Here is a 27,213-nt window from a genome sequence, read left to right as displayed (position 1 = left end):
AACTAGCAGCTTTGTTACCCACTATCCAGTTCTGGGTCAAAAATTCAGGGTGGAGGGAGGAGGACCTGCATACAACTTAGAGGGGTCCTGGTTGGTGTACCAAGAAAGGAGGAAGTTTAGAAACCAGCAGCAGCATTGCGGCTCAGACCTGAGGTGCAAAGAAAGGTCTAATTTCCTGCATCTAGCCCAACCTGCAGAGGAACAACCAAGGGAGGAAACCCAGACCAAAGGGGAGTTTACAATTCTGCCACTTTGAACCAACATATTTTCTAGCTGGCTTACAGTGGCAGAGTCCAGCCGTAGTCTACTCTTGATCAGATCTAAACTCAGGTCAGGAACTTAGAGAGCTCACACTAGGGGGCCGCAATCAGACTCTGCCTTCGATCAGATCCCTCTGGAAGCATGGAAAGCTTGCAAGAAGACCCCAGTCTGCCGAGATCCGGGAATAACACAAGATTCAGTACCCCAAGAAAGCAGCAACAGGACCAGCCCAGACTCTCTCTCCACAAGCGTGGTGGAGCCTGGCCCTAAGATCAAGTCCAGAGTCAGTAAGTAGGTTGGAAGAATGGGCAAAGAAAAAAACCAAACCACACAATAAAGGTCTGTTCTGGTGTCAGAGACACTCAAGACACAAAGAAGAGAATGACTCCAAAACATCTACAAACAATGCCTCAACGGAAAACACAGTTTGGGCACAAACTCAACTAGAATTCTAGCAACAAATGAGACTGTGTTTAAAAAAAAAGTTTAAAAGTGTTTTTATAAATAGAATGACAGCAAGAGATAGAGAAATTAAATTTTAAATTAATGTAGACATTATAAAACATTTAGAAGTCTACCTGCCAAAACAAACCCAGGAACTATATGAACACAATTACAAAGCACTTTTCACACAAATAAAGTCAGATCTAAATAACTGGAAAAACATCAGTTGCTCATGGGCAGGCTGAGCTAATACAATAAAAATGACAATTCTATGAGCTAATACAATAAAAATGACAATTCTACCTAAATTAATTTATGTATTTACTGCCATACTAATCAAACTACCAAAAAATTATTTTTTAGAGCTAGAAAAAATAATAACAAGACTCATTTGGAATAACAAAAGGTCCAGAACATCAAGGGAACTAATAAAAAGAAATACAGGGGAAGGTGGCCTAGCTGTTCCAGATCTTAAATTGTATTATAAAGCCGCAATCATGAAAATTACTTGATACTGGCTAAGAAATAGAGTGGTGGTCCAGTGGAATAGGTTGGGTATGTAAGACACAATAGTCAATGACTATAGTAATCTACTATTGGACAAACCAAAAAACCCCAGCTTCTGGGATAAGAATTCATTGTTTGACAAGGACTGCTGGGAAAACTTGAGGGGAATGTGGCAGAAACTAGACATAGACCAAAATAAAGTCAAAATGGGTTCATGATTTAAATAAATATATGATACTATAAGCAAACTGAGAGAGCAAGGAATAGTTTACCTATCAGATTATGGAGAACAGAAGAATTCATGACCAAACAAAAGATAGAGAACATTATGAAATGCAAAATGGATAATTTTGATTACATTAAATTGAAAAGTTTTTGCACAAACAAAGCCAATGCAACCAAGATTAGGAGGGAAGTAGAAAATTGGGTAAGAATTTTTACAACCAGTGTCTCTGATAAGGGCCTCAGTTCTAAAATATATAGAGAACTAATTCAAATTTATAAAAATACAAGTCATTCCCCCAATTGATAAATGGTAAAAGGATATGAACAGGCAGTTTTCAGCTGAAGAAATTAAAGCTATCTATAGTCATATAAAAGAATGCTCTAAATCTCTACTTATTAGACAAATGCAAATCAAAACAACTCTGAGGTACCATATCACACCTGTCAGATTGGCCAACATGACAAAACAGGAAAATAATAAATTTTGGAGAAGATATGGGAAAACTGGAACATTAATGCATTGATGTTGGAGTTGTGAACTGATTCAATCATTTTGGGGAACAATTTGGAACTATGCCAAAGTGCTATAAAAATGTGCACAACCTATGACCCAGAAATAACACTTCTAGGGCTATATATCAAAGAAATCATAAAAATGGGAAAAGGACTCACATGTACAAAAATATTTGTAGTAGCTCTTTCTGCGGTGGCAAAGAATTGGAAATTGAGGGGATGCCCATCAACTGGGGAATGGCTGAACAAATTGTGGTATATGAATGTATTGGAATACTTTGTGCTATAAGAAATGATGAGCAGGCAGACTTCAGAAAAACCTAGAGAAGACTTGTATGGACTGATGCTGAGTGAAGTGAGAAGAACCACGAGAACCCACCGTACACAGTAACAGCCACGTTGATAGCAATGCGCAAGGATCTAAGACATCTCCAAGGGTCTCATGGTGGAAAATGCTATCCACATCCAGAGAAAGAACTATGGATTTTGAATGCAGATTGAAGCATACTATTTGCTCTTTTTTTCCCCTTCTGTTTTGTTTTGTTTCTTCTTTCTTGTGGTTCCTTCTATTGGTTCTAATTCTTTCTTACAACATGACTAACATGAAAATTAAAAAAAAAATAGAATGAAAAAACTGAAAAATAAACATGAGCTATATAAGAAATGACTGGAAAGGGAATGAACAGCTTTGCACAAGAGGCACAAAACCTTGCCCAAGCAACAAACTCCCTGAAAATTCAAATGAACCAAATAGAAGCCAATGACTTTATCGAAGCAACAAGGAATATTAAAACAAAGTCAAAAGGCTGAAGAAAAAAAAAGAAAATGTAAAGTTTTTCCTAGCAAAAACAACTGACCTAGATAACCAATCAAGAAGAAATTTAAGAATTATTGAACTACCTGAATTAACTACACTATGACCAAAAAATAGAGTCTAGACATCCTATTTCAAAAAATCTTAATCAGAGTGTACAGGTTGATATCTGTATAAACAAGAAGAAGGTGGGTGGAGAGGCTGATATTTGAAACTTACTCTCATTTGAACTAAAGAAATTAAGGAAGAATATACACACACACAGAGTTGGGGGGAAAAATCATTTTACTTAATAGGAAAATAGGAGAGAAAGGAGAGGAGGGATGGGAGATTAGAAGGAGGCTAGATTGAAGAAAGGATTAGTCCTATCAAAACAAAATCTAGGAGGCAGAGCTAAGATTGAAGAGAAAAAGCAAGGACTCACCTGAGTTCTTCCCTAAACTCTTCCAAATACCTTTAAATAATGACTCAAAACAAATTCTAGAATGGTGAACCCATAAAATGACAGAGTGAAACAATTTTCCAGCCCAAGGCAATTTAGAAGGTCAGCAGGAAAGGTCTATTGAACCAGAGTGTGAGTGGAGTGCAGTCCAGCACTGGCCATGCCAGTGCAGATTGGGTGCCAGCAAACTAGGAGCAGGCCTTGGGGGTGACTGAATCAGTAGCAGCAGTGGCAGTTTCTGGACCTCTCAGCCCATGGTAAGGGGACTGAACAATTGGTTAGAAGGAGATTACAGGGGTCCCTTTGCTGGCACTGGGGGGCAAGACACTGTTGCCTTGCTAGATCTGGGTCACAGTCCTCTGTCTCAGTCCCAGGGCCAGCAGGAGCTCTAGCACACCAGAGCTCGCAGCCAAAGGGGAATAGGAACCCTAGCCACAGTTCCAGGGTGGAAGAGTGTGCTTGTGGTTGCTCATAGATCAGTGCACTATGCAGGAGAGCAGTAAACACATCTCTCCCTAGATTTTTTCCATTTTGGAAGAACAGAAAACTGAAAGGTCCTCAGAATCACCTCTGAAAACAGCTGCATAAAAATCCTGAAGTTTGGGATGGTGCCCCTCCACTCCAGAAGCAGAGCCCCACTTTGGCATACAGTTAAAATTCAAGAAATGAGCTGGAAAATAAAAAAAAAACAGCAGAAAAAGATACTGAATATAGAAAGTTACTATGGTGACAGGGAAGATCAAAACACACACTCAGAAGAAAACAAAGTGAAAACTCCTACACCCAAAGCTTCAAAGAAATATATAAATTGGTCCTAAGCCATAGAAGACCTCAAAAAGGATTTTCTAAAAATCAAGTAAGACAGGTAGAGGAAAAATTGGGAAGAGAAATGAGAGTGATGCAAGAAAATCATGAATAAAGAGTCAACAGTTTGGTAAAAGAGGCACAAAAATACTGAAGAAAACAACACCTTAAAAAACAGAATAAGTCAAATGGAAAAAGAGAAACAAAAATCCACTGAAGAGAAGAAAGCCTTGAAAAGCAAAATTGGCCAAATGGAAAAAGAGGTCCTAAAATCCACTGAAGAAAAGAATTCCTCAAAAAGTAGAACTGGCCAAAAGGAAAAGCTCACTGAAGAAAATAATTCCTTAAAAATTAGAATTGGGCAAGTGGAAGCTAATGACTTTATGAGACATTAAGAAAAAAATAAAACAAAAGAATGAAAAAACAGAAGAAAATGTGAAATATCTCATTAGAAAAACCTGGAAAATAGTTCTAGGAGAGATAATTTAAAAATTACTGGACTACCTGAAAGCCATGATCAAAAAAAAGAATCTAGACATTGTTAACAGGATTTTACTGAGCCAGTCTCTAACCTGAGAATGACCAAAGATAAAGTACCAGTAACCACGGAGCTGTTTGATGAATTAGTTTCATTTTGAGGAACAGATTTGCAAATCAGGAATTCTCCTGATCAGAATTCCATCTTGCTGAAGTGAAGATAGAGATTATATACATAAATCACAAGTGGGAAGGGAGGGAGGAAGGTGCAGATTACAAACAATGTTTTCCCAGGCTTGAGCAGTTCCCCACGACAAGCCACAAATGGAAGACAATACAATTCTGGAGTCCTGTGGGAGCAATATTGCTTGAGTCTTTGGGGGTTGTTACTTGGAAAGTCACAAGACCAGAGTTCTGTGACAGGAACAGGTTCTACAGTCTTTGATTTACTTCACTTCAGGTACATACACAGGCAGAAAGACACCAGTGATTGTGAGCTTTGTCAAGGTTTGATTGGTCATTTTAAGCTGCACTGTGAGTCTGACTCACAAGAGAGGCAATTCTGAAAAATCTAATCTATTAGTATATTCATTACACATATCATATTGATTATTATAAAAATCATAATTCCCTTCACATCCCCTCCTTTTGGCCAAAAAGGTTGGAATGACCTTTGAAGGCCAATGAGGAATATTCATTTGAAATATGATTTTAATTTTATATAAGAATAAGTTACAAGTCTAATGTCAAGGTAGACCACAAGACAAATAAAGAAAGGAAATATCTGACTAGGGAGGGCAGAATGGAGAATGCTGCCAAGGTTTTTCAGGCAACCAGGAGAGTATATTAAAGGAAAGTGAGAAGGAAATATGCTTCAAAATGCTTTGACCCCTATCCCATAAATCTTTCTGCTTGCTTGTTTAGAGAACTAAGGTCTTCCTCTATTTGAGAGGATTGGTTGACATAGAAACAACATTCCTCCCCAGTGACAGTGCAGCCCTCCCCTCGGCCATTAGGGTGTCCAGCACCCTATGGTTTTGTAATACCATGAGGGCAAGTGAATCAACCTGCATTTGGAGCTGGTGACAAGTTTTCCTGTGTGCTCTAGGCCTATGGCTAATTCTGCCAAGAGGTTCCTGACAGAGCGTGCCAAAGGGAGCTGTGGTACCACGCAGGAATCCAACAGATGCCAACAGGGATGCAATGGGCAGGAAAGCAAGATTTGGTGCCAATGGAGGAACAACTTTAACTGACGAAGAACTTCAGTGGAGTGGTTCCCTGGGAATGGGACAAACTGGGCATAGTGTAGACAAAAGCACAGAGGATGTCCCAGAAGAGAAGGAGGCTGTGATATAGTATAAAGACACATTAGAGGTATAGAAGCTGCATCCTGTGGAGGAGGGGCAATTCAATGGCAAAGGTGTGGGTATCAAAGGGTGAATCCCAGGCAGAGAGAGTGAGATTCACAGAACTCAGTGCCTCCAGGCATGAGTCTTTCTCTATGGAACAAGAGGCCTTTCTGGGATTCCCACACTAATTGAGAAATTGAATAGATGCCTTAACAGTTGCTTTTTGTTGTGGGCAAAGGTCAGAGGCCTGATTCCTGATTTGGTAGGTCCTCCTTCTCCACTTGCTATAGGGGGCTTCTGCAGTGTTACAAGATGCTCCAGTCCCATTTAGGGAAATCTGTGGCTGCAGGAAGTGGCCAGAGGGAAGCAACCCAGGTGGAGTTCAGAATAAAAGTGAAATTACATTGCCTGGGATTTAATGATCCAAGGTGAGGTCCCAGTTTGTCGCCTAACCTGGATGCAGAGTGGAACCTGTGTTTCTAGAGACCCCTGAGTCTGTAGGTAAGGGTCGGACATGCTAGGGACCCTCAAACCTGCTGTTAATGTGCTTTTTCTTATGGGCAGGTATAGTGCTTGCAATTGTGGTAGTGTGCTGAGAATGGTGATAGAAGTAATGATAGGGGACACTAGCTGTTTCCTTCCCACGAGCTGCTGCTCTATGAAGCAGACTGGGACAGGGTGGATTCTCAGTCCGGGAAGCAGCAGGGGTTTTCAGAACATGTCTTGAAGGGCCAGTAAAATACAACCCTCCCACCGGGGTCATGATCCAGGCTTCTAATGGAGTGGTTAGGGCTAAAGCTTCAAAGGGTAGAGACCTTGAATAATATGCCCAAGAGTCAGGGATTAGGAATAAGACAAACATTTTGGAAAATGAGAGGCCAGAGACTGCTCTAGTAGCAAGAAAGAAAAGGCTTAGTTAAGAGAGGGAGTTAACTGCAAACCTCAAGCCACATTCTGTTTCTCGGGACACTGGTCTGCATCAGATGTCATCTTCACATCCTGGAGTCTTGGGAACAGCTCTCTACTTGAGATGTCGGCTGCTTTGGACCCTGCTCAATTCTTAGGGTCAGGTCACCAGTAGGTTCCACAATCAGTACTCTTCCTTTGCAATGTGACAGGTGGATCCAGGACCCCACTCCCTGTAGTTTGGCTGCAGTGGGGGTGGTAAGCAGGACTTCAAAGTAGGGGATATGAAGGAACTATGATTTTTATAATAATCAATATGATATGTGTAATGAATATACTAATAGATTAGATTTTTCAGAATTTCCTCTCTTGTGAGTCAGACTCACAATGCAGCTTAAAATGACCAATCAAACTTTGACAAGGCTCACAATCAGTGGCATCCTTCTGCCTGTGTACATACCTGAAATGAAGTGAATCAAAGACTTGTAGAACCTGTTCCTGTCACAGAACTCTGGTCCTGTGACTCACCAAGTAACAATCCCAAGGACTCAAGCAATAGGACTCCAGAACTGTATTGTCTTCCATCTGTGGGTTTGCAGTGGGAAACCGCTCAAGCCTGGGAAAACATTGTTTGTAATCTTCACCTTCCCCCCCCTCCCTCCCCACTTGTGATTTATGTATATAATCTCTACCTTCATTTCAGCCAAATGGAATTCTGATCAGGAGAATTCCTGATTTGCAAATCTGTTCCTCATAATGAAACAAATTAATTAAACAGCTACCTGATTACTGGCACTTTGTCTCTGGCCTGCTGTTTGGTCATTCTCAGGTCAGAGACTGGCTCAGTAAAATCCTGTTAACAACATCATCTTTCAAGAAATTATCAACGATAACTATTCTAATATTCTAGCACCAGAGGGTAAAATAGAAATTGAAAGAAACCACTGATTATCTCCTTCAGAAAGAAGATCTTCCTACAAAAAGAGAACCCAAAATGAAAACTCCCAGGAATATTATACAGCCAAATTCCAGAGCTCCCAGGTCAAGGAAAAAATACTGCAAGCAGCCAGAAAGAAACAATTTAAATTTCATGAAGCCACAGTAGGGACAACACAAGATTTAGCAGTTTTTACATTAAAAGACTGGGAGGGCTTAGAATATGATTGGAGAGCAAAGAAGTTAAGATTACAACCAAGAATCACCTACCTAGCAAAACTGAGTATAATCCTTTAGAGGGAAAAATGGATAATTAAAAAGAGGACTTTTGAGCATTCCTGATGAAAAGACTAAAGCTGAATAGAATATCTGACTTTCAAATACAAGACTCAAAAGAAGCATAAAAAGGTAAGCAGGAAAGACAAATCATAAGGGATTCAATAACATTACACTGCTTATATTCCTACATGGGAAGATGATATTTGTTAACTCCTAAAAACTTTCTCATTATTAGGGCAGTTAGGAGTATATATAGACAGAAAGTACAGGTATGAATTGAATATGATGGGATGATTACCTAAAAATAAAATAAAATTAAGGGGTGAGAAAGAAGAATGCATTGGGAGAATGGAAGGGCAGAGGTAGAATGGGGTAAATTATCTGGCATAAAATAGGCTCGAAAGAGATTTTACAGTAGAAGGGAAGATGGAGGAAGGAACCACGAGAACCTTACTTATCAGAAATGGCTCAAAGAGGGAATAACACACACCCTAAGTTGGGTGTAAAAATCTATCTCACCATACAGGAAAGTAGGAGGGGAAGAGATAAGAGAAGGGTGGTGGAAAGAGGAGGTGGAGCTGACAGAAGGGAGGGCAGATTGCAGGAGGTAAAAGTCAAAATGGACAGGGTGAAAGGAGGGAGGGAGAGAGAGTAGGATAAGTGGGGAAAACAGGATGGAGGGAAATACATAGTTTGTAACCATTAATGTGAAAAAAAATTTTTACAGCAAGTTTCTCTGAGAAAGACCTCATTTCTCAAATATATAGAGAATAGATTCAAATTTACAGAAATAAAAACCATTCCTCAATTGACAAAATGGTCAAAGAATAGGAACAGGCAGTTTTAAGACAAAACAATCAAAGCTATCTCTGGTCACATGAAAAAAAGAGAAATACAAATTAAAACAACTCTTGAGCTACCACCACAAACCTATCAGATTGACTAATATGACAGAAATGGAAAATGACAAATGTTGGAGGGGATGTGGGAAAATTAAAATACTAGTGCATTATTGGTGAAGTTGTATATTGATTCAGCCATTTTGGAGAGCAATTTGGAACTATGCCCAAAGGGCTATAAAACCATGCATACCATTTGACCAAGCAATACCACTACTAGGTCTTTATCCCAAAGAGGTAAAAAATAAAAAGGAAAAGGATATAGATATATATGCATATATACATATACACACACACACACACACACACACACACACACACACATATATATACACAAAAAAAAATATTACAGCATTTCTTTAGTGGTGGCAAGGAACTGGAAATTGAAAGAATGTCTATCAAGTGGGGAATGACTGAAGAAGTTGTATATGATTGTGATGGAATACTACTGTGCTATAAGAAACGATGAGCAAGATGCCCTCAGAAAAACATGGAAAGACTCACATGAACTGATGCAAAGTGAAATGAGCAGAAGTAAGAGAACACTGTGAATAACTTAGCTATTCTCAGTAATACAATGATCCAAGACAATTCTTAAGGCCTTATGATGAAAGGTGTGTTCATCTCCAGAGAAAGAACTAGTAGAGTCTGAATGCAGATTGAAGACTTTTTCTTTGATTTCTTTCTTTCTTTTTTTGTCTGTGTTTTCTTTCACAGCATGACTTACATGGTAATATGTTTTGCATAACCACAAAAGTATAACCTATTTCAAATAGGCTGCCTTCTCAATGAAGCGGGGAAGGAAGGAGGGAGATAGGGAGAGAATTTGGAACTGAAAATTTGAAAAAAGAATGTTAAAAATTGTTTTTTTCATGTAATTGGGAAAAAATATTAAATTAAGAAAATCTAAGGTTGTACAAATATATGTATAACTCTTTGAGGTTGCAAAGAATAGGGATCTGAGGGAGTGCCCATAAATTAAGGGATAAATAAATGACAGTATTTAAATGTGATGGAACACTATTACTCTTATCAGTGTAATGACCAATGAAGATTTCAGAGGACTAATGATGAAACATGCTACACACGTCTGATAGAGAGGTGAAGGGCTCAGAATGCAGAATGAGACAATTGTGGGTGGATATGGACAAAGTGGAAATTTATTTTGACTGACTATGCATATGTATGAGGGGTTTTGTTTGCATATTTTCAATGTTTGTTGGAGTGAGAATAAGAAGACAAATTTTGGCTGATTAAAACAAACACAAAACTTTTTTTAAACCATCTGATCTTAAAATACCTTATACTAATTTGTATTATATTTATATGAATTCATAAGGATTTACTAGGTGCCTACTATTTGCTAGAATGCACATATCTTGTTTCTCTGTGTCAGCCTGGAAGTTTGGTTAAAAGAGGCAAACAAGTTAGATGATATACATTCACATTGTTTATTCCCTTAAGCTAGCAGAACTCATGTACATGGAGTCAGAAGATAATTCTGACTAACATAAGCAGGATGAGGAGACCTTTTATACATTTAGAGCAAACCCAACTCAGGATGTCTGTGTCACTCAAAAATTATACTCTCCATTTGTTTAAACAGAGCATGAGAAAGGAATTTTCTTAATTGAACAGATTGTAAATACAATAAAATAAGAGAGCTGACAAAGTGTCAATTGAAATTACAATCCAGGATATCTGTATTCCTTCTATCACTAACATAACATAGTAAATGTCCATACAATACAAACATAAGGAAAGTCCCATCGTTCACGATAGTGTCTGGGTCAAGGTGCCTTATCTTTAGCAGCCATAAACAGAGGAATACTCCTGATCAGCCTTACTTGCTGACACAGGAAGGGCATTTTGAGTTTACTCGGAGAATAAAGTAAAAAACCTGTCAGTTATGGGCCAAAGTGCTTCTTCTGGTTGATTAGTTCACACTTTGGCCCTTACTGGGGCTCAAATGATCTTAAATGATTATCATCTGTCAACACTACAAGACTTCCCTAAAATGAGGTCCATGTGTGATTTATCTGTTATCTCTCCTCTGCATATTTTACTCACATCTATCTCACAGGGTTCTGGTGACGATCCAAAGAAATAATATATACAGAATGTTTTGCAAACCTTAAATGTTATATTAATGGCTCTTATTATTATCATCATAAAATGTAATAATACTAAGTGTTTATTTAGAAGGAAGGTAGGAGGGAAGGAAGGAAGAAATGAGGAAAAGAGGGAAGGAAGGAAGGAGGGAAAGAAGGAGAGAAGGAAGGAGAAAAGGAGGGAGGGAAGGAAGAAAAAAGGGAGGGAAGTGTAGGAAATATGTTTGGGAATGTTGCTTCAGCATATCACTCATCAGGGTGATGAGTAGCTGCCAGGGTATTGACAGCTGTAGGCTGCTGACAAGGAAAGGTGGGGAATGGGAGATGTAATTAGGGGCAGAGACTCACATGGGGAAATTAGGTGCTCTGGTTAGGCTAGAAACCTTGTATTACCTAGACAATGAGGAAACAGGGAAGGGAACTTTGATTCGGGCCTAGGAATAAAAAGCTTTGCTCTCCCTTCTGTAAGGTGTGCCCATACATGGGATGCTTGGCCTTGCTAAGCTGTTAACAAAAAGGTTTTCTGGTTCACCAATAGCTTCTTGGAACTTTTATTGCTAACAATTGGGGGATCGTCTGGAAAAGACACCCCATTGATCTCAATGGTCCCATGAATCCTCTTTGGGCATCCCAGCTCATGGACTGTTAATGAGTGAAGCCATTGCTGAACCAGGAACAAAAAGGGGAATGGGAAAGTAGGCATGAGACAACTGTGCGACTACTAAGTATTGCCTTTGAGACTGAGACCAAGATAAGAAACTATTAAGCACTATCTTGGTGGCTCATATTATGGGGGTCCGGAGACTAAGTCTCGGACAAATAAGTAATATGGGGAATAAGAATTTAAAGGCACCAGGGAAACTAGAGGAAATAAGGTGACCCCTACGGACATTCCTTCAGATGGTCCCTTAGGGAGGATGCTGAAATACTGGGAAGATATAATAGAAAGATAATAAAAAGATGGCAGCTGATATCAGTTAACTAAAGAAAGCTACGTTGGCCAAGATGGGGTTCTTTTAACTGGTCAAGGTTACTTTATCTTAAAAACAAACTAAGCCTAAAAAGCCAACAAGAAAATCAGTTTCATGCGCACTTTGTCTTGTCAAGCTGTTTCTGACCCTGTGTGTGTTGGTAAAATGTTTAATGTTTGTGGTGAAAGATTTAAAATGGAGGTCTGTCATTAGAGAGAACATTGGGAAAGAACTTCCACCTTAGGCTTCCAATAGGAGATTTTGGGTTCCAACACTGGCCAAGTTGGGATTCCAGAATAAAGTTAGACAATGAGTAATAGAATAAAAAAAAGCAGAGAAAGACTCTCTCAGAAGTTAGTGGAAGGTGCAGCAAACTGCCTTTACTGATAAGCATCTAGAGCATACAGCCTAAGACAGGAAGGGCTAAGAAAAGGAAAAGCTAAGGGTCTGAATCATCTCAAAGCTAGAGTTTGTACTTTATGTTTGAGTTAAATTTAGAGAATCGTTTTTGCACCCCTCCTGCCTAGATATCTGATATCACTGCAATGTGTTTAAAACTGTAAAAAATAATTTTTTTTATAAAAGCTGTTTGTGAAGGGTATGAGGGAAATACAGCTCTTTTGATTTGTAAATTGTTAGGAGTTAACTCCCTCCAGATTCCAAGAGGTTCAATTAATTACTGGAACTCTAGAGGTTTTCTACCAGGGGGAAATTGACCCTACCCTGTCAGCATTGATTACAAGTGATTTTAAGCTGTTTGTAAAACTTATATGTTCATAAAAACTTATATGGGAGCCTAAAACTCCCAGGAGAATGAAATGCTTAGGGTAGTTTTTATCTGATAAGCCCCAAAAAGGAGACTTCGGCTCTCTTAAGGAAGTTATTCAGAGCCAGGAATTGTCACCATGTGTCTTTTTTTAAGGAAATATATGAATTTGTGGGAGAATATTTCCTTTTAAAGGGGCAAAAGTACTGGATTAAAAAATGTTTTTAGATGTTTATCATTACCAGATTTGCTTTGCTTTAAGTTTGTTTACAGATTCAGAGAAAAAGAAAAATGAATGGGTTAATGTTGAGGTTAGAGTTGGGAGAGTTGGTTCAGATGTGAAAGAATTCACTTAGACAATTTTGTCTTAATCAATGGGAGCTTTATTTCGTGAAAGCTTCACTGGTCTCCTTAGTTAGAAAACTAAGAGAGACCCTGATATGTGGGGGAGTTATGCTTATACAGAAGTTTCAAAAGGATGATGTAGTTTTAGAAGTTTTTATGGGGGTTAAAGATTAGAGACAGGTCAAGGAAGGATTTTAACAGAGTAAGGTGGGATTTCACAAAGTACTGGAAAAGCAAAGTTAATATTCTCTTAACCCCTAGGGGCACTGTATGTCTTTAGCATCATTTAAAAGCTGTTAGGTCATTCTATCTGACCATGTGTTGTAATGTTTTGAAGTACTGTAGATAAGAAATCATAAACTTCCAAGTTTTGTCTATATTTAAAGGGAAGTTTCAGCTAAAATTATTTGGTTAACTAAGTTATTTGAAGTTACTGTTTAAATCAAGTATTTGTAAAAGTATTTTTGTGAAAGGAAACTTGATAATTGTGCAAGAAAGGACTGTAAAATCTTGTAATTAATTTAGTTTGTTATAGTAACAGGATAAATTGTAAACTGTTTTTAAGAAAGATACTTTTATGAAGAAATGTTTTGCAAAATCTTTTGTGTGATTTTTTTAGAAGGCCTACTAAATTTTCATTTGCAAGAATTTCGAGTTTGTTTTCCTAGGTTTGTTGTGTCCTTGGACTGGCCTTAATGGGTGCTTTCTGAGAAAGAGTCAGAAGTTCAATGGCAGCAGCATCACATGTATTAATACTAAAGCAATTACTGTAATGAGTTGTAAGTGGGGAAGATCTCGCTAGTTTGATCAGATTAAGTATGGTTAGAGAAGGATAAATAAGCTTGAGAAACAGATGCAAATCTATTAGAGTAGATGTCGCTTGATCAGGAACTAGAACACGTGTAGGAATACATGTAAACTACTTGGGGCTCACTTCAGAGATGTTCCCTAACTAATGTGAGATTATAGGCACACCTGAAACCCTGGTGATGGGAATTTGCTATCCAAGATCTTAGGGGCTGTTAATGGATTATCATTCTGAGTCTTAACTCCAGGGATGGTTATCAAGGAACTGACTGAGCTATTGACTTATGATGCCAGCAACCCTGTGGGGTGTCTATGAGCTACATCCATGAACTGCAGAGGGTGTTCTCATGGAAAGGTGGGGAGAATGACTATTCTGCATGAGCTGAGGTAGGATTTTCTTGACTCAATTTCCCCACTATGACACCTGGCAGACTCTAAACCTGGCTCAATGCAGTTGGCTATTACATAACTTCTGCCTGGGATTGACATGAAGTTACAGAAACATTGTTCCCTTTAGTTATGTCCCTATTCTTTCATGGCAGATTTCTATAATTTTTTTAAAGTCAAATTGATTCAGGAATATCTAAGGTTATTTATAGTAAGATGCAAATATAAGTGAGTTATTTGGCCTAGAATTTTAGATAAGTTATCATTCTTTAATTCCTCATAATGGTATGGAGATAATTACGCCAAGGGCTTGTGAAACCAGGATATTATTTTGTTACTTAGTTAATATTTTACCTGTCTCATTTTGTTATGATTAGTTAATGTTAAAAGAAGAATGGCTTGTGGTCTATCTTGTAAATGCCTTAAAAGTAGCATCCATTTTAATTAAGGGTTATTTATTTGTACATGACCAGAAGTTGGAATTGTTTTATTCTGTTATTAATTTCTTAGTGGAATCTCATCCTCCTGATGGGGAAAATGTATAAGATTGTAAACATGATAATTGGCCAAGGTTCCAATTTTGATCTTATAATAATAGAGACACAAGGGCAAGGTAATTTAAAATTGTATTAAGATCAATCTTGCAGGAGAGTGGACAAAAGAAAGAGGATCTCCACAAGAGAATAGTCTGTGGGACACTGCTTGAACAGCACTTAGACCAGAAAACTTCATTGGATGATGTCCAGAACACCAACCAGACAGCTGCATGAGAGCTGCATAAATGGACTATTTATTGTTACCCCCCCCCCGTTTGTCAACGCTTCTGTCAAATTTTCCCTCCCTTCTCTCATATTTTTATAAGTCCCCAAAACCCCTGGATGAAATGTTGCCCAACAACACAGCCACGGATGGAATGGGATGGTTAGAACCATGGTTTGGCAAGTGGAAGGGAATGGCAGGCTATCTTGATCAGATGAAGAGACTGAGGTGAACCCTAATATGACAAGAAAAGCAAAATAGTGTTATCAAAACTAGAAGCTTATAACTTAATGAATTAAGATGCAGGTGCAACAGAGTAAATAAAAGGCAAAGGGGGGATTGTGGGAAAGGTGGCTGGGAACGTTGCTTCTGCATATCACACTCATCAGGGTGATGAGTAGCTGCTGGGGTATTGAGGGCCCAGGAGCTGTTGACATGGAAATCTCATTAGGGAGATGTAAGTCGGGGCAGAGACTCACGTGGGAAAATCAGGAGCTCTGGATAGGCTGTAAGCCCTGTATTACCCAGCCAATGGGGAAACCGGGAAGGGAACTGCGACTGGGGCCTAGGAATAAAAAGTTTTGCTCTCCCTTCTGTAAGGTGTGCCCATACGAGGGGCACTCAAGGCCGTCAACAAAGTTTTTCCGGTTCATCAATAGCTTCTTGGAATTTTTGTTACTAAAAAGAGGAAGGGAGGAGAGGTGCTGCCCCTCCCAGGGGCTGATCGGGCCGCTCCTGGGGCTCAAGCCGCGGCCTCTCCCGGGCAGGCCGGCCTGTGGCCAGGAGGGCACTCACCCTGGTCTGGGAACATGAGTGGGTCGTCGTGGTCGTCCTCCTCCTCTTTCTCCTGCTTCTCTTTCTCCTGGTCGTCCTCCTCCCGGAGGTCTTGGGAGGCCGAGAAGCTCATAGGGGGGGTGAAGTAGGTTAAGGGGAGCTGCCGCGGCATGGGGACGAGGCTGACAACGCGCGGCGGGGGGTCGCTCTGGGAGCCGGAAGAGAGCGGAGGCCCGGGGCTCCCGACCTTGTGGCGTGTCCCTCTCGGGCTCCCTCGGAACGACGGCCCCTCGTTGCTGTCGTTGTTCTTGTCCTCGAGGTTCTCGAGCCTCGCCGACCCGTCTTCCGTGGTGCGGCTCGGGGCCGGCCCGTGGGCTCTGCCCGCCTCGTCCGGGCTGTGCAAAGACGGGCGCTTCGTCGAGTGGCCGTGCACGCGGTGCCCTCCCTTGGAGGGGCGGGGCTCCTCCTCCTCCGAGGCCTGGCCCTTGGTCAGGAGGCGATCGGCCAACTTGAGCAGGTGCTGGGCCTTGAGCCGGTACTCGCTGCTCTTGCTCAGCGGCTTGGGGGGGGGGCCCGCGCCTTTCTCGAGCAGCTCGAGGTCGGACTGGCTCAGCTTCACGTGGTACAGGGAGCTGCCGGGCGGGCGGTCCCGAGTCTTTTCCACGGCCGAGTCGTTCTCCTCCCTCGGCCTCGTCCTCACAATCTGGTCCTTATTCTCGTAGTCCTGGAGCACCTGGAAGAGGGTCTCCTTGCCCACAATCTGGAAGTCGTCTAGGGAGAAATCCACCGATTCCTCATCAGAGGAACTGCTGTCCGGTACCAGGTGGCCCTTCACCTTCAAGGCCTCGGGCAACTGCTGGTCGGGCCTTAGGGGCGTCAGCCAGTACTGCCGCCCTGTCTTATCGCTGGGGCCTTCTCTGGGATTCATGGCGACCTTTCCTAAAGCGTTTCTTTCTCCTTTCTTCAGTAAAGGCCTCGCTGGCTTGCCCTCGTCCCTTTGGTCTTCTCAGTCTCCGACAAAAGGAAGCCTGGTTACTGAGAGTAACACTTTGCCAATTCCTGTCCCTAGGCCCCAAGCTTTGACCTCGATTCCTTTTCCTTTCCTTCCTTCATAGCGCCACAAAGGGGCGCTAGAGCGTCGCCAGGTTAGGATGGCCCACAGTGTGCTCTATGATTCTAAAAGGTTACGGCTCGGTCGAGGTAGGGCTCAGATCATTGGTCGGAGCCAGCTCCCTTAATTTACATAAGAGAAAACAGGCCGGGAGAGTTTGTGGCTTGCCTGGGACCATAGCACGCGCTTGGTGGCAGGCGCCCCTAACTGTTCATCTCTCCCGGGGATGGATTTGATTGTTTTAGCGCCTGCTCTAGAAGGTTGAGGTGACAACGATAACTCACAATTCGAGAACGAGAATAGAAGCTGCCACCCACGGGGGCGCAAGATGTAGAATGAGATGAACGCTTTTGGACGTGAGCAGCGTGGAAATTTGCTAGAAGGACTCTTTTCTTCTTTTTGTTCAGTTTGGGGTAGACACCGGGAGAGAAAAGAAACGCTGCTTAAAAGTAGTAGTTCTAGGCAGGCTTAGAGGGTAAAAAGCACAGTGGACTAGTTTTGAGAAATGTCAATCAGAAAAGACAAAAGGAGTGGTAGAGAAACTAGTAAACTAAAGAGAGACAAGTGGTCCCTTGGGAGGAATAGTTTTGTGCTTGACTGAATTATTCAACTAATGAAATAATTGAAATTGTATTTGTTTTGTTATTTATATTAATATTATTTAGTACTTGCCTAGTTTGTTTGTTAGCAGTCCCTCACAGTGAATGAATCCCTGAACTGATTAATATGTGATAGATTATAGTCAATAAGAGTAGAGGAAAAAGATAATACCAGAGAAGTCAGGTGAGGGCTTAGGGGGTACAGATTTTTTTTTCTGATGGGTGAAATTATCTCCATTTACCTATTTTATCAAGTCAACTAAAGGTTCTTAAGCACTTCATCTTAAAATAACATATAGTCATTGTGCTAAGTGCTAGGAATACAGATACAAGGACAAAGACTGGCCATACTCTCAAAGAGCTTACATCCTTTTTTTTTTTTTAGGCAATTGGGGTTAAATGACTTGGCCAGGGTCACACAGCTAGCGCCAAGTGTTTGGTCTGAGGCTGGATTTGAACTCAGGTCCTCCTGACTTCAGGGCCGGTGCTCTATCCACTGCACCACCTAGCTGCCCCAAGCTTATATTCTAATTCGAGAAGATAACACATAAAAGAATTAAAGCCTATATGCTTTTTTCTTTCTCTCTTTTATAGATTTCTTGCCCTTGCTCACTGAACCCTTCTTTGTAACAAGAAGCAAAACCGAACCATATAGAGCATGGATATGCAACACTCTGCATCCACAGGCTCGGACCTCTAGTGAGGGGAAAGAAGTATGTTTCATCATCTATTTTCCAGGAAGAGACTAGTCATTACATAAAATCGGCATTCAGCTGCCACCAGGCTACCTAAATGAGTGGTGAACAAGCCCAGGTTGGAAATGGGGCAGTTGGTGGTTACTGTACTTCCAGCCTGGGCTGAGATGGAGAGACCCAGTCACAAAAAAGACAAAAAAAGACAAAAGAAAGGGGAAGAGAGAAAGGAAAGGGAAGAAAATAGCACACATGAGCTTTCCAAAAATGGAGTGGGTTACCTTGAGAGATAGTGTGTCCTTCACCTGAGGTCTTCAGGCAGAGACTGGACGACCACTTGTTAAAGCCACTAGACAGAAGCTTTCCATGATAAAGTGTTATCTGAGGTCCCTCACAATGCAGATTTTGTGTTGCCAAATATGTTTCAAAAATCCTTGGAATCCCATAAGGTGTAAAAAGGGATTCTATTAGATAATGCTAACGACATTTTTCTCTAAAATATGAAAAAATGAAAATACTTGAAAAATTTCAATATAAAAGACTTAATGTCCTTTATTTTATTTTAGAATATGCCCAATGCCTATTTACTTGAATGGTACTTAATGCCCTTAGATCCTCAAGGTCAGCATTATGAGATTGAAATCCAAGTGTTCCATAGCCAAATGAGACTTGGAAAAGCTGATCTAGTCACTCTGCATTGCTAAGTGGGTGTCTAACCTCTGCTTGAAGACACACCCAATGAAAGCAAACACTATATCCCAAGGCAGCCCATTCTACTTTGAACAGCTCTGATTCTTACTAAACTTTTTCTTTACATCAAACATAAATGCACCTTCTGAAATTTTTGCCTGTTTCTCCTGGTTTTGTCCTCAAGGACAAATAAAATGAGTCTAATGTCTTTCACATTACAGCCCTTCAAAAAATTGAAGACATTATATCATGTTCTCTTTCCCTACCTCCCAAAGTCTTCTCTTCTCCATGCTTAACATTTTCAATTTCTTCAATTCATGGATGTTTATAAAAGATTAAATCTAGTCATAGAAATAATTGAATAATCTTTTGCTTGTCTAGTTCTCAGATTAAATATCGCATCCTGACATGAACATAAAGAATCAGGCATGGATGTCCAGCAAACCCCAGAAGATCTTTAACTTCTGTGGAAACCCAAAGAAAGGCTGTGGCAAGATGGTCAAAGGTTAGATTGATGCAAGAACAGTCAGTATAATGTAATATACTAAGGGAAGAACTTCACTAGTGTGAGGGCTGGCAAAAAATGAACTGATTGGAGCTCAGGTAGGTGAACCAAAGTCTAAGCCATTCTAGGGCCACCTAGGATAGAGCACCAGCCCTGGAGTCAGGAGGACCTGAGTTCAAGTGTGGCCTCAGCCCAAACACTTCACACTTACTAGCTGTGTGACCCTGGGTAAGTCCTTAACCCCAACTGCTTAAACAAACAAAGCCAAAGCCATTCTACCTTCCTGAGGCCCTTTCCCAAACAGAACCTTTAAATAGCTGAAAAAGAGGTATTGAATAGGTTGGGGATTAATTTGTAATCAATCAACAAGCATTTATTAAGCACTTATGTGCCAGGAATTTACAACCAGAAACTGAGGTCAGAGGCCAGGTGGGCTAGGTGATTTCCTTCCACAAATCTCTTCTCTCTAGTCCCCTCCTCTCCCCTACAGGAAATGTTGAAATACTACTTTATAAATCAGCTACTTGGCCTTAACTCATCTAATTGGACCCAGGGCAATTTCCAAAAACTATGATAATCCATGAGGACCTTTTCCTCCAAAGAAAAGTACTTTTGCTCACTTCAAATTATTTTCATTATTTTGATTCTTTAGATTTCAACAATTTATAGAAGATTTTCCAGTTATTCATACACATGAGAAAATAAAAATTGTTTTATTAAAATAGAAAAGCTGCCTGGTACATTGCATTGAAGACATTTACACAGACAAGAGAGCAAGTGTTACAAACATGCTACATTAGCATATGGATATTCCCAAAGTGCCTACTTTAAACATCATTTTGGCAAAAAATAATTATGTCCATATATTCTTCAAAAGTTGGCTAATACTGAAAAAAAAATTCTTCATGTAGAATTTAAATTCAGGCGCATAAAATAAGTATTAAATTGTATAGCTTATTTCAAATATTTAAACACATAAAGTATAAAATTTAATAAACAACATGCGAGACATTTTAATATTTAGAATAGTATCTATACATATATATAGTATATTTATATAAAAACAAACATAAAAAAAATTTTGCGACAAGGAATAAGGCATAATACATAGTATCTACAATGGACATACTATAAAGACAGAATGCATCTTCATGGGAAAAAAAAGTACCGGATAACATTTGTGATTGTCATTTTAAAAACATGGCTATTAGTTTTCTTCATAATAAAATATAAGGAATATAAGGATCATGAATTATTTACACAAACAACTAATTACTTCACTTTTTGGCAATTATTTAAGTAGCAGCAATTTGTTTTAAGACTGACATTTAAAAACCCTGTCAGTACAGTTGACTGTTCCCACCCAAATTAGGTTTGAGTAATATGAAATTGCATAAGGCAGAGAATGCTTCCTTTATTGCTTAAAAAACATCTTTTTAATGTACTTTAGAGGACTTTTCCCTTTCATAAAAGTCAGAAACTCGTCTGTGACATATCTAGCTACGGGATATAATGAGACACTTAATTACAGGAAGGGTACCTTGTCATTAAACTAATGGATGTGTTCTTATATAGCTCTGTAAGGTGTCAGTTGAATTTTTTAGAGTCTCACATTTTTCACTAACTAAACATGATAATTTCTGAAATATTTTATCTTCATTTCTGATACTGAGTTGGCAGTGCCTTTACTAATACTACATTTCTTTGTATCTGAGCTTCTGGTTCAAGTAGCTGATATGTAAACAAATGCTGAAAAACACTGGAACCTTCCCATTAAAGGAACCCAGCAAGGAATCCTTCCATGAAGCGAATCCTTTTATAAAGCAAAACAAAAAACAAAACCAAAAAATATCCCTAAGGTGGGTAACAGCATCTCATTCACCAGATTCCCAATGGTAGAGCACATCTCTAAGCAAATTTCAGATCAAGTTCATGTTGTAATACAATGTCAAAGATCTAGTTTTTAAAAAGTTATTCTGAAGACTCATTTTCTATCTCATAATTGTAAAAAATGTAGAAGATTTGATAATGAGAAACATTACTTAAAAAGAAAAATACTGTGTGGTGCATTATTCAAGTGACATGTGCTTTTACTTGGTGATTGCCATAATAAAGACCATCAGTCCTGAATGTTTTTTACAATATGGAAAAGAAACATATCATAGAGAATTAGTTTTGCACATTTTGTAAGCAGTTATGTGCCATGCAAAACTAATAAGGCAAGTACAAGGCTGAAGAAAAAGGGACAATAGAGAGGCAGAGTTTTTGTGCTAGCAGAGGGAAGGCTACTTGAAACTTGCACCCGGGAGATGATAAGTGCTGAAAGTGGAACGTGTGATGCCAGAGTTGGGCTATCAGAATTGATCAGTGACTCAATCTTTTCTGCTTCTTTATTGCAAGCCTCGATCTGGGAGAGAAGAAGAAAAAAAAAGATCATGAAACAATTACATTGGGTCTGAGAAGTTTTAAATTGATCCTGCCAAATTTGGAAACATGCATATTCTGGATAAGGCTTAACTCAGGTCATTCCAGTGACTGAAGCTCAAGATCATTATGTAATGAGACATTTGTCATCTGCTGTGCCTGCCATGGCACCCTTGAGGTCACTGGATCTGGCTGCTGCCCACTTCTAGCTGCAGAATCATATTTAAATCAACATTGCCATTGAAGCTGGAAAGATTGTGTTGTCAGTCAACTGTTCTATGGCTCCACTCACCATCCCAGTGACTTCTCAAATCAAAACACTGCTTTTTGGTTCCCACTCCTCGATGGCAGGGACCAGGTTACTTTTGTATTTGTAACACAGCATTTAATAAATACTTTAAATTCATTTTTCATCCAATCATCTGCAAAAGCCTATTACCTTCTTACATATTAATCAAATATATCCTTGATACATGTGCAAACAATTTTCAAAATTTTATAGAAATGAGAAAGCAAGCATGTTATCTTTTTAGCTTTTTCTGATGGTAATAGCTTTTTTTAAAAAAATCTACTCTTTTGGAATTTTCTTCTCTTTGAGATACCCTGAAAATCTGAATTTCTTTAAAACTGTTACCTCAAGCACATATTTCCTTACATATTTGTTCAGCTGAAGAATTCTCAAATTCATTTGAAACATTTTTTTTTACTTCATATTCTGTATTCAATAGCATAATATTAAGCATCTGAATGCGGTAGGGCACACTGTCATTGGTCACAGAATTGTTATGAGGATCAAATGAGATAAATGTATAAATGAGAAGCACATGAGATAAAGTACTAGTAATGAGAGTTTACATTTTTATATCACTGATAAAAACAGGCTGCTACAGAAAGAAGGAAGATCTGATTTATTTCACATCTCCTTACTGTCTTGTTTCCAGTTTCCTGTTACTGCTTTTCACTGTTTTGTGAGGTGGTACCACTTGGTTTGCCTATTATTATTCTGCTCCACAAGGTTTTGCAAACAAATTTGTATGTAGCTTGTGGACCAATCAAGTTTGTGCACCCTTGACAAGTGTGGGCTGGCTGTGGTTTCTGGGCTTTGTTAATTTCCCTATTGTGTCAAGTGTTTCACGTTGTTTAAATTTTTCTAAGAAATAGTGAGAAGAGCCAGTCTTTATTTTTATCCATTTCTCATTTTCAGAGTCCACAGCTTAAATGGGCTGGTTTACAGTTGTGTAGTGTCTTCTAACTCATATTTATACTTCCTTTTAAATTGGTACTGATTTTGACTTTTGTTCTAACTAGAAAATAACATGACTAGACCAGACCCTAAAATGAGTCTCATTGGTAGCTCTCATGCTACTGTGAAGTGGTTTTCCAGGCTCTATCCACTATTCAAATTGTTCTTGATGAAAATATTCATGGTATGCAGGCATACCTGGGTGAGTTGATGAGTCACCCTTCTAATGGGCTGCAGTTTGTATTCTGGTTTAATATGAGGACAATGTCAATACAGATAGGGCTGAATTCCTTCAGATTTGTTGGTTATTGGGCAAAGTTCTCCAGTAACTAACCAAGAGGGAAATTTTATAGCGATTGTCTAAAAATTGGGATTCTTAGAATCTTTGCCCCTTCTCCACCAGTTAATTTATTTAACGTTTAATTACCAATTAAAAAGCAAATAGTGCTAAATTTAAAAATGTAAACAAATGTCTAGCAATGTGTATTTCATTAAGATTCAATGCTAAAATCTTACCTGTAATGCTTTTGGATAATGATCAACAGGAATGATCAGAATCACTATTTCTGATTCAATGCTTAAGTAGCCAAATACATCACACTGTGGAACTGAAATGTGCAAGCGAATTTTCTCAAGTATTTCCAGAACAGTTATGGGTTTTTTGGTTGTTACCTAGAAAAAGATAGATTTTTTAATCATCTGCAGTACTGGTTCATGTGAAAGCTGCATTTCATTAATTTGCAAGTTCAGACCATGTTACAATGAGTTCCTGCTCATAACTAAACTCCAAATTCAATCTCATACCTATTTGTGTTAGGAGGCCTTTTTGTGTATGCCCAATCATCTGAACTAGCGAGGAAAAATCTTCTATCATTTGTTGTTGTTGTTGTTGTTTTTAGGCAATTGGGGTTAAGTGACTTGCCCAGGGTCACACAGCTAGTAAGTGTTATGTGTCTGAGGCTGGATTTGAACTCGGGTACTCCTGACTTCAGGGCTGTTGCTCTACCCACCGTGCCACCTAGCTGCCCCCAAAAAATCTTCTATTAAAAGTTATTTCTTTGAAAGAATGTTTTTAAAGCTAGAGGCACAGGAAGATAATAACTGCCTTATATAAAAATGCATTTTATCCAAAACCCATGGGTATGAGCATTGGTGCCCACACATTTTGGGGTCTTACCCCAGAGTCAGTGGTGAAAAGTGGGATGATACACAACTGAAGAAAAATTGTATATATGACAGAAGACTTATATGGGGAATAGCTTTATGATGAAGAAATATTAGTTCCACAGGTACTCTTTTGAGAGAGCTTCATATGAGGAAAAAATAAAACCACCTAGACTCTTTAGCACCCTAGAATCATGGAGCTCTTTGGACTTGTGGGAGCTTAACTGGATAGATTTATTCTATTCTGTCCTGGCACCTAACCCCAGTCAGCATGCTGACATGTGAATTTTTTTGAGCAAAGGTGTCAGGCTAACTGTGAAACATAGGAGGTGTATCATTAATTCCTCTGTAAATACTTGCTGCAGTCATCATATACCATAGGGAAAAGATACTTATCAACCTTTCTGGTCATACTTCTGAAATAACTCATATTCATACAATGCCTCTTTATAACAACACTGAAATAGATAACAAAAGTATTTCTTTATGCATTTTGCAAATGAGAAAACTGAGAGGTTAAGTATTTTGCTCATGGACATCCAGCTGTCAGGATTCAAACCTAGGACTTCTAGCTCACAGCACTCTTTTTTTGCCACATAGCCTTCCCCTTAGGTAGAGTAATCTTAAATTTGAAAGAATGTCTCTACCTGTAAAAAAATAATTTTGCTAACATGCAAGCCTGACCCTGTCACCCTGCCCTTCCACCCCCAATTCAATAAACTCCAGTGACTCCCTATCACCTCCTGGATCAAATATAAAATCCTCTTTTTGGCATTCAAAGCCCCTCACAATCTGGCTCTCCCTTTCCATTCTTCTTGCACTTTACAACCCCACCACGTATTCTTTGATCTAGTGACCTGGGCCTCTTTTCTATTCCTTGAACAAGACACTCCATTTCTCGACTCTGACATTTCCTCTGACTTTTCCTCATGCGAAATGAGCATGGAATGCTCTCCCTCCTTATCTCTGCCTTCTGCCTTAGATGGTTCCCTTCAAGTCTCAGCTAAAATCCCACTTTTTACAGGAAGCCTTTCCTGATTCCTGTTAATTACAGTGCCTTCCCACTGTTGATTATTTCTAATTTATCCTGCATTTGGCTTGTTTGCACATAGTTATTTGCATGTTTCTCCCCAATTAGATTTTGAGCTCTTTGAAAGCAGACGTTATCTTTCACTTTTTTTGTATCCCTAGCACTTAGCACACTTAATAAATCTTTATTGACTCTCATACTCTCTCCTTTGTGTAATTTCATCATTGTTGAGAAATCTCATTGCAGAAACTTCCTCTACTTATTTAGATCCGTCAAGTCAATCAATAAGCATTTATTAACCTACCATGTGCCAGGCACTGTGCTAAGCACTGAGGATACAAAGAAAGGCAAAAGACAATCCCTGCTCTCAAGGAGCTCTTAGTTCTTGAGCATTGCTTAAGGCACTGAAATATTAACTACCTTGTCCAAAGTCACAATGTGCCAGAGACTAGACTTGGACCCAAGTCTTCCTGACTCCAGGGATGGTTCTCTATCCATCTACTTCCAGAGTTATCTCCTATCCATCTATATTGTATCACTTGTACATGCCTACCCTAGTACTAATAATCAAGACTTTGGTTCTTAACATGATGGTTTGTTTGTTCATTAGATGGCAGCAGTCTTTAGTAGATGCTATTAAGGTATCAAAACTTTGTCAAAGTGATACACTTTGCTTAGTGTTAACATGCTCAGTGTTCACTTGGATTTTAAGTGGCCTTTTGATAGACTGACAGCTCCTCCTAGTGAGAACAAGTCAAATAAGCAAATTAGTCTGGAACCAGAGCTGTCAGCAAAGACACACCCTGACAATGTACTGGTTACTGTATATCCTGAGCTGATGAAGTTTAACTGTGACAGTTACAGATATTAAAATCACCCAAATTCAGTACTATTTTGTCTTTCCGTTCTCAACAAATATGGTCTAAGAAAGAGCAAATTATTAATAATGGACCTGCATTCATTTCTGGAAGATGAGGAAGCTGGCCTAGATGCTATCTAATGTCCTTGGCTTAAATGTTAGAGGAAAAGTTTACTTTTCCGAATTATAAAACTAAAACCCTAATTGTTAAAGTGAGTTTACAAAATTGTTTTAAAAGAAGATGTGGCTTTTCTAAAATTTCTAATATTTTCTTAGTTTTTACCTTGGCAATTGTATCCAACTTTTCCTTGTCAAATAAAACTCTTAACATCCCTGCACACAATGGGCAACACGCACCTGTACAACAGAAACCAATGAAAATAAAGCAAATTGAAAACACTTGGGTAAATAATCAGCCCCTATATGAGGCTGTACAGAGGTATGTATGTGGGGTTGGAAGTATAAGCATGACCTGTGACAGGGGCTGTTTGCATAAAGGATAAAAGGAAAGAAAGGCAATTTTTAAGAAAGATCTGGTTCATAGGACTTGCTGCAATATTGCAGGGAATGAAACATGGACTTCAAACTGCCAATAAATGACATGTGTGAACCTTCATGAACCCACCAGGTGAGATGACTGGTTTGCATCCAGCTGCTGGGAGAGGAGGACACTGGACTGCAGCACACTCTGTGAAGGAGCTGTATTCTGAGAGTGCTCCTACAGCCTGGCAGGGGCCAGAGTAGTCCACTGCCACCCGATCAGCATAGGCGGCGCACACATTACTGTAGGTTTCACCATTGTGTCCACAAACGGGTTTTGCTGATTTGCAAAAGGGCTGAAAGAAAAAAAAAAATAAGACTTACATTTAACTTTAATTATGTGGAAACTCTTTTCTGCACCATTAGGATCCTAAGGGAATTTATTCTTTCTCATGGGAAAAATAAAAGGCATAGAGGCAAATTCCAGAGAGATTCCACATTTTATCAATGGGCCAAACAACAGCCACTTGGGCCATTCAAACAAGATTACTTTTTCACTATCCTGTGGCTCCACTGATACGTGTTCATCCACTGTGAACTCATAAATTTATATATAATTACAATTAATGTAAATTATAAT

At 39.3% G+C, this 27,213-nt stretch overlaps 2 protein-coding genes and 1 long non-coding RNA gene across 3 annotated transcripts in view; 1 reads left to right on the top strand and 2 right to left on the bottom strand.

The window, feature by feature from the left end:
* GLIPR2 (GLI pathogenesis related 2) overlaps positions 1-16,791 on the bottom strand; it is a 93,109-nt gene extending 76,318 nt beyond the window's left edge. Inside the window, exon 1 of the mRNA XM_021004498.2 lies at positions 15,798-16,791. Coding sequence (XP_020860157.1) covers positions 15,798-16,704 — 907 coding nt within the window. The 5' untranslated portion in view covers positions 16,705-16,791. The remainder of the gene's footprint in view (positions 1-15,797) is intronic.
* A 121-nt stretch (positions 16,792-16,912) lies between these two features.
* LOC110220479 (uncharacterized) lies at positions 16,913-19,317 on the top strand. The gene is made up of 3 exons (XR_002327880.2): positions 16,913-17,243; positions 18,081-18,199; positions 19,250-19,317. It is a non-coding gene; the product is annotated as an uncharacterized LOC110220479 (long non-coding RNA).
* A 750-nt stretch (positions 19,318-20,067) lies between these two features.
* Positions 20,068-27,213, bottom strand: part of RECK (reversion inducing cysteine rich protein with kazal motifs) — a 73,592-nt gene continuing 66,446 nt past the window's right edge. The window contains exons 18-21 of the mRNA XM_021004604.2: positions 26,719-26,929; positions 26,377-26,450; positions 23,557-23,712; positions 20,068-21,780 (exon numbers count right to left, since the gene is read on the bottom strand). Coding sequence (XP_020860263.1) covers positions 21,568-21,780; positions 23,557-23,712; positions 26,377-26,450; positions 26,719-26,929 — 654 coding nt within the window. The 3' untranslated portion in view covers positions 20,068-21,567. The remainder of the gene's footprint in view (positions 21,781-23,556; positions 23,713-26,376; positions 26,451-26,718; positions 26,930-27,213) is intronic.

Source organism: Phascolarctos cinereus, unplaced genomic scaffold (genome assembly GCF_003287225.1).
Source record: "Phascolarctos cinereus isolate Bilbo 61053 unplaced genomic scaffold, phaCin_HiC Scaffold_4;HRSCAF=312, whole genome shotgun sequence".
NCBI classification, from domain to species: Eukaryota; Metazoa; Chordata; class Mammalia; order Diprotodontia; family Phascolarctidae; genus Phascolarctos; species Phascolarctos cinereus.
This window is presented reverse-complemented; position numbering and strand designations above follow the sequence as displayed.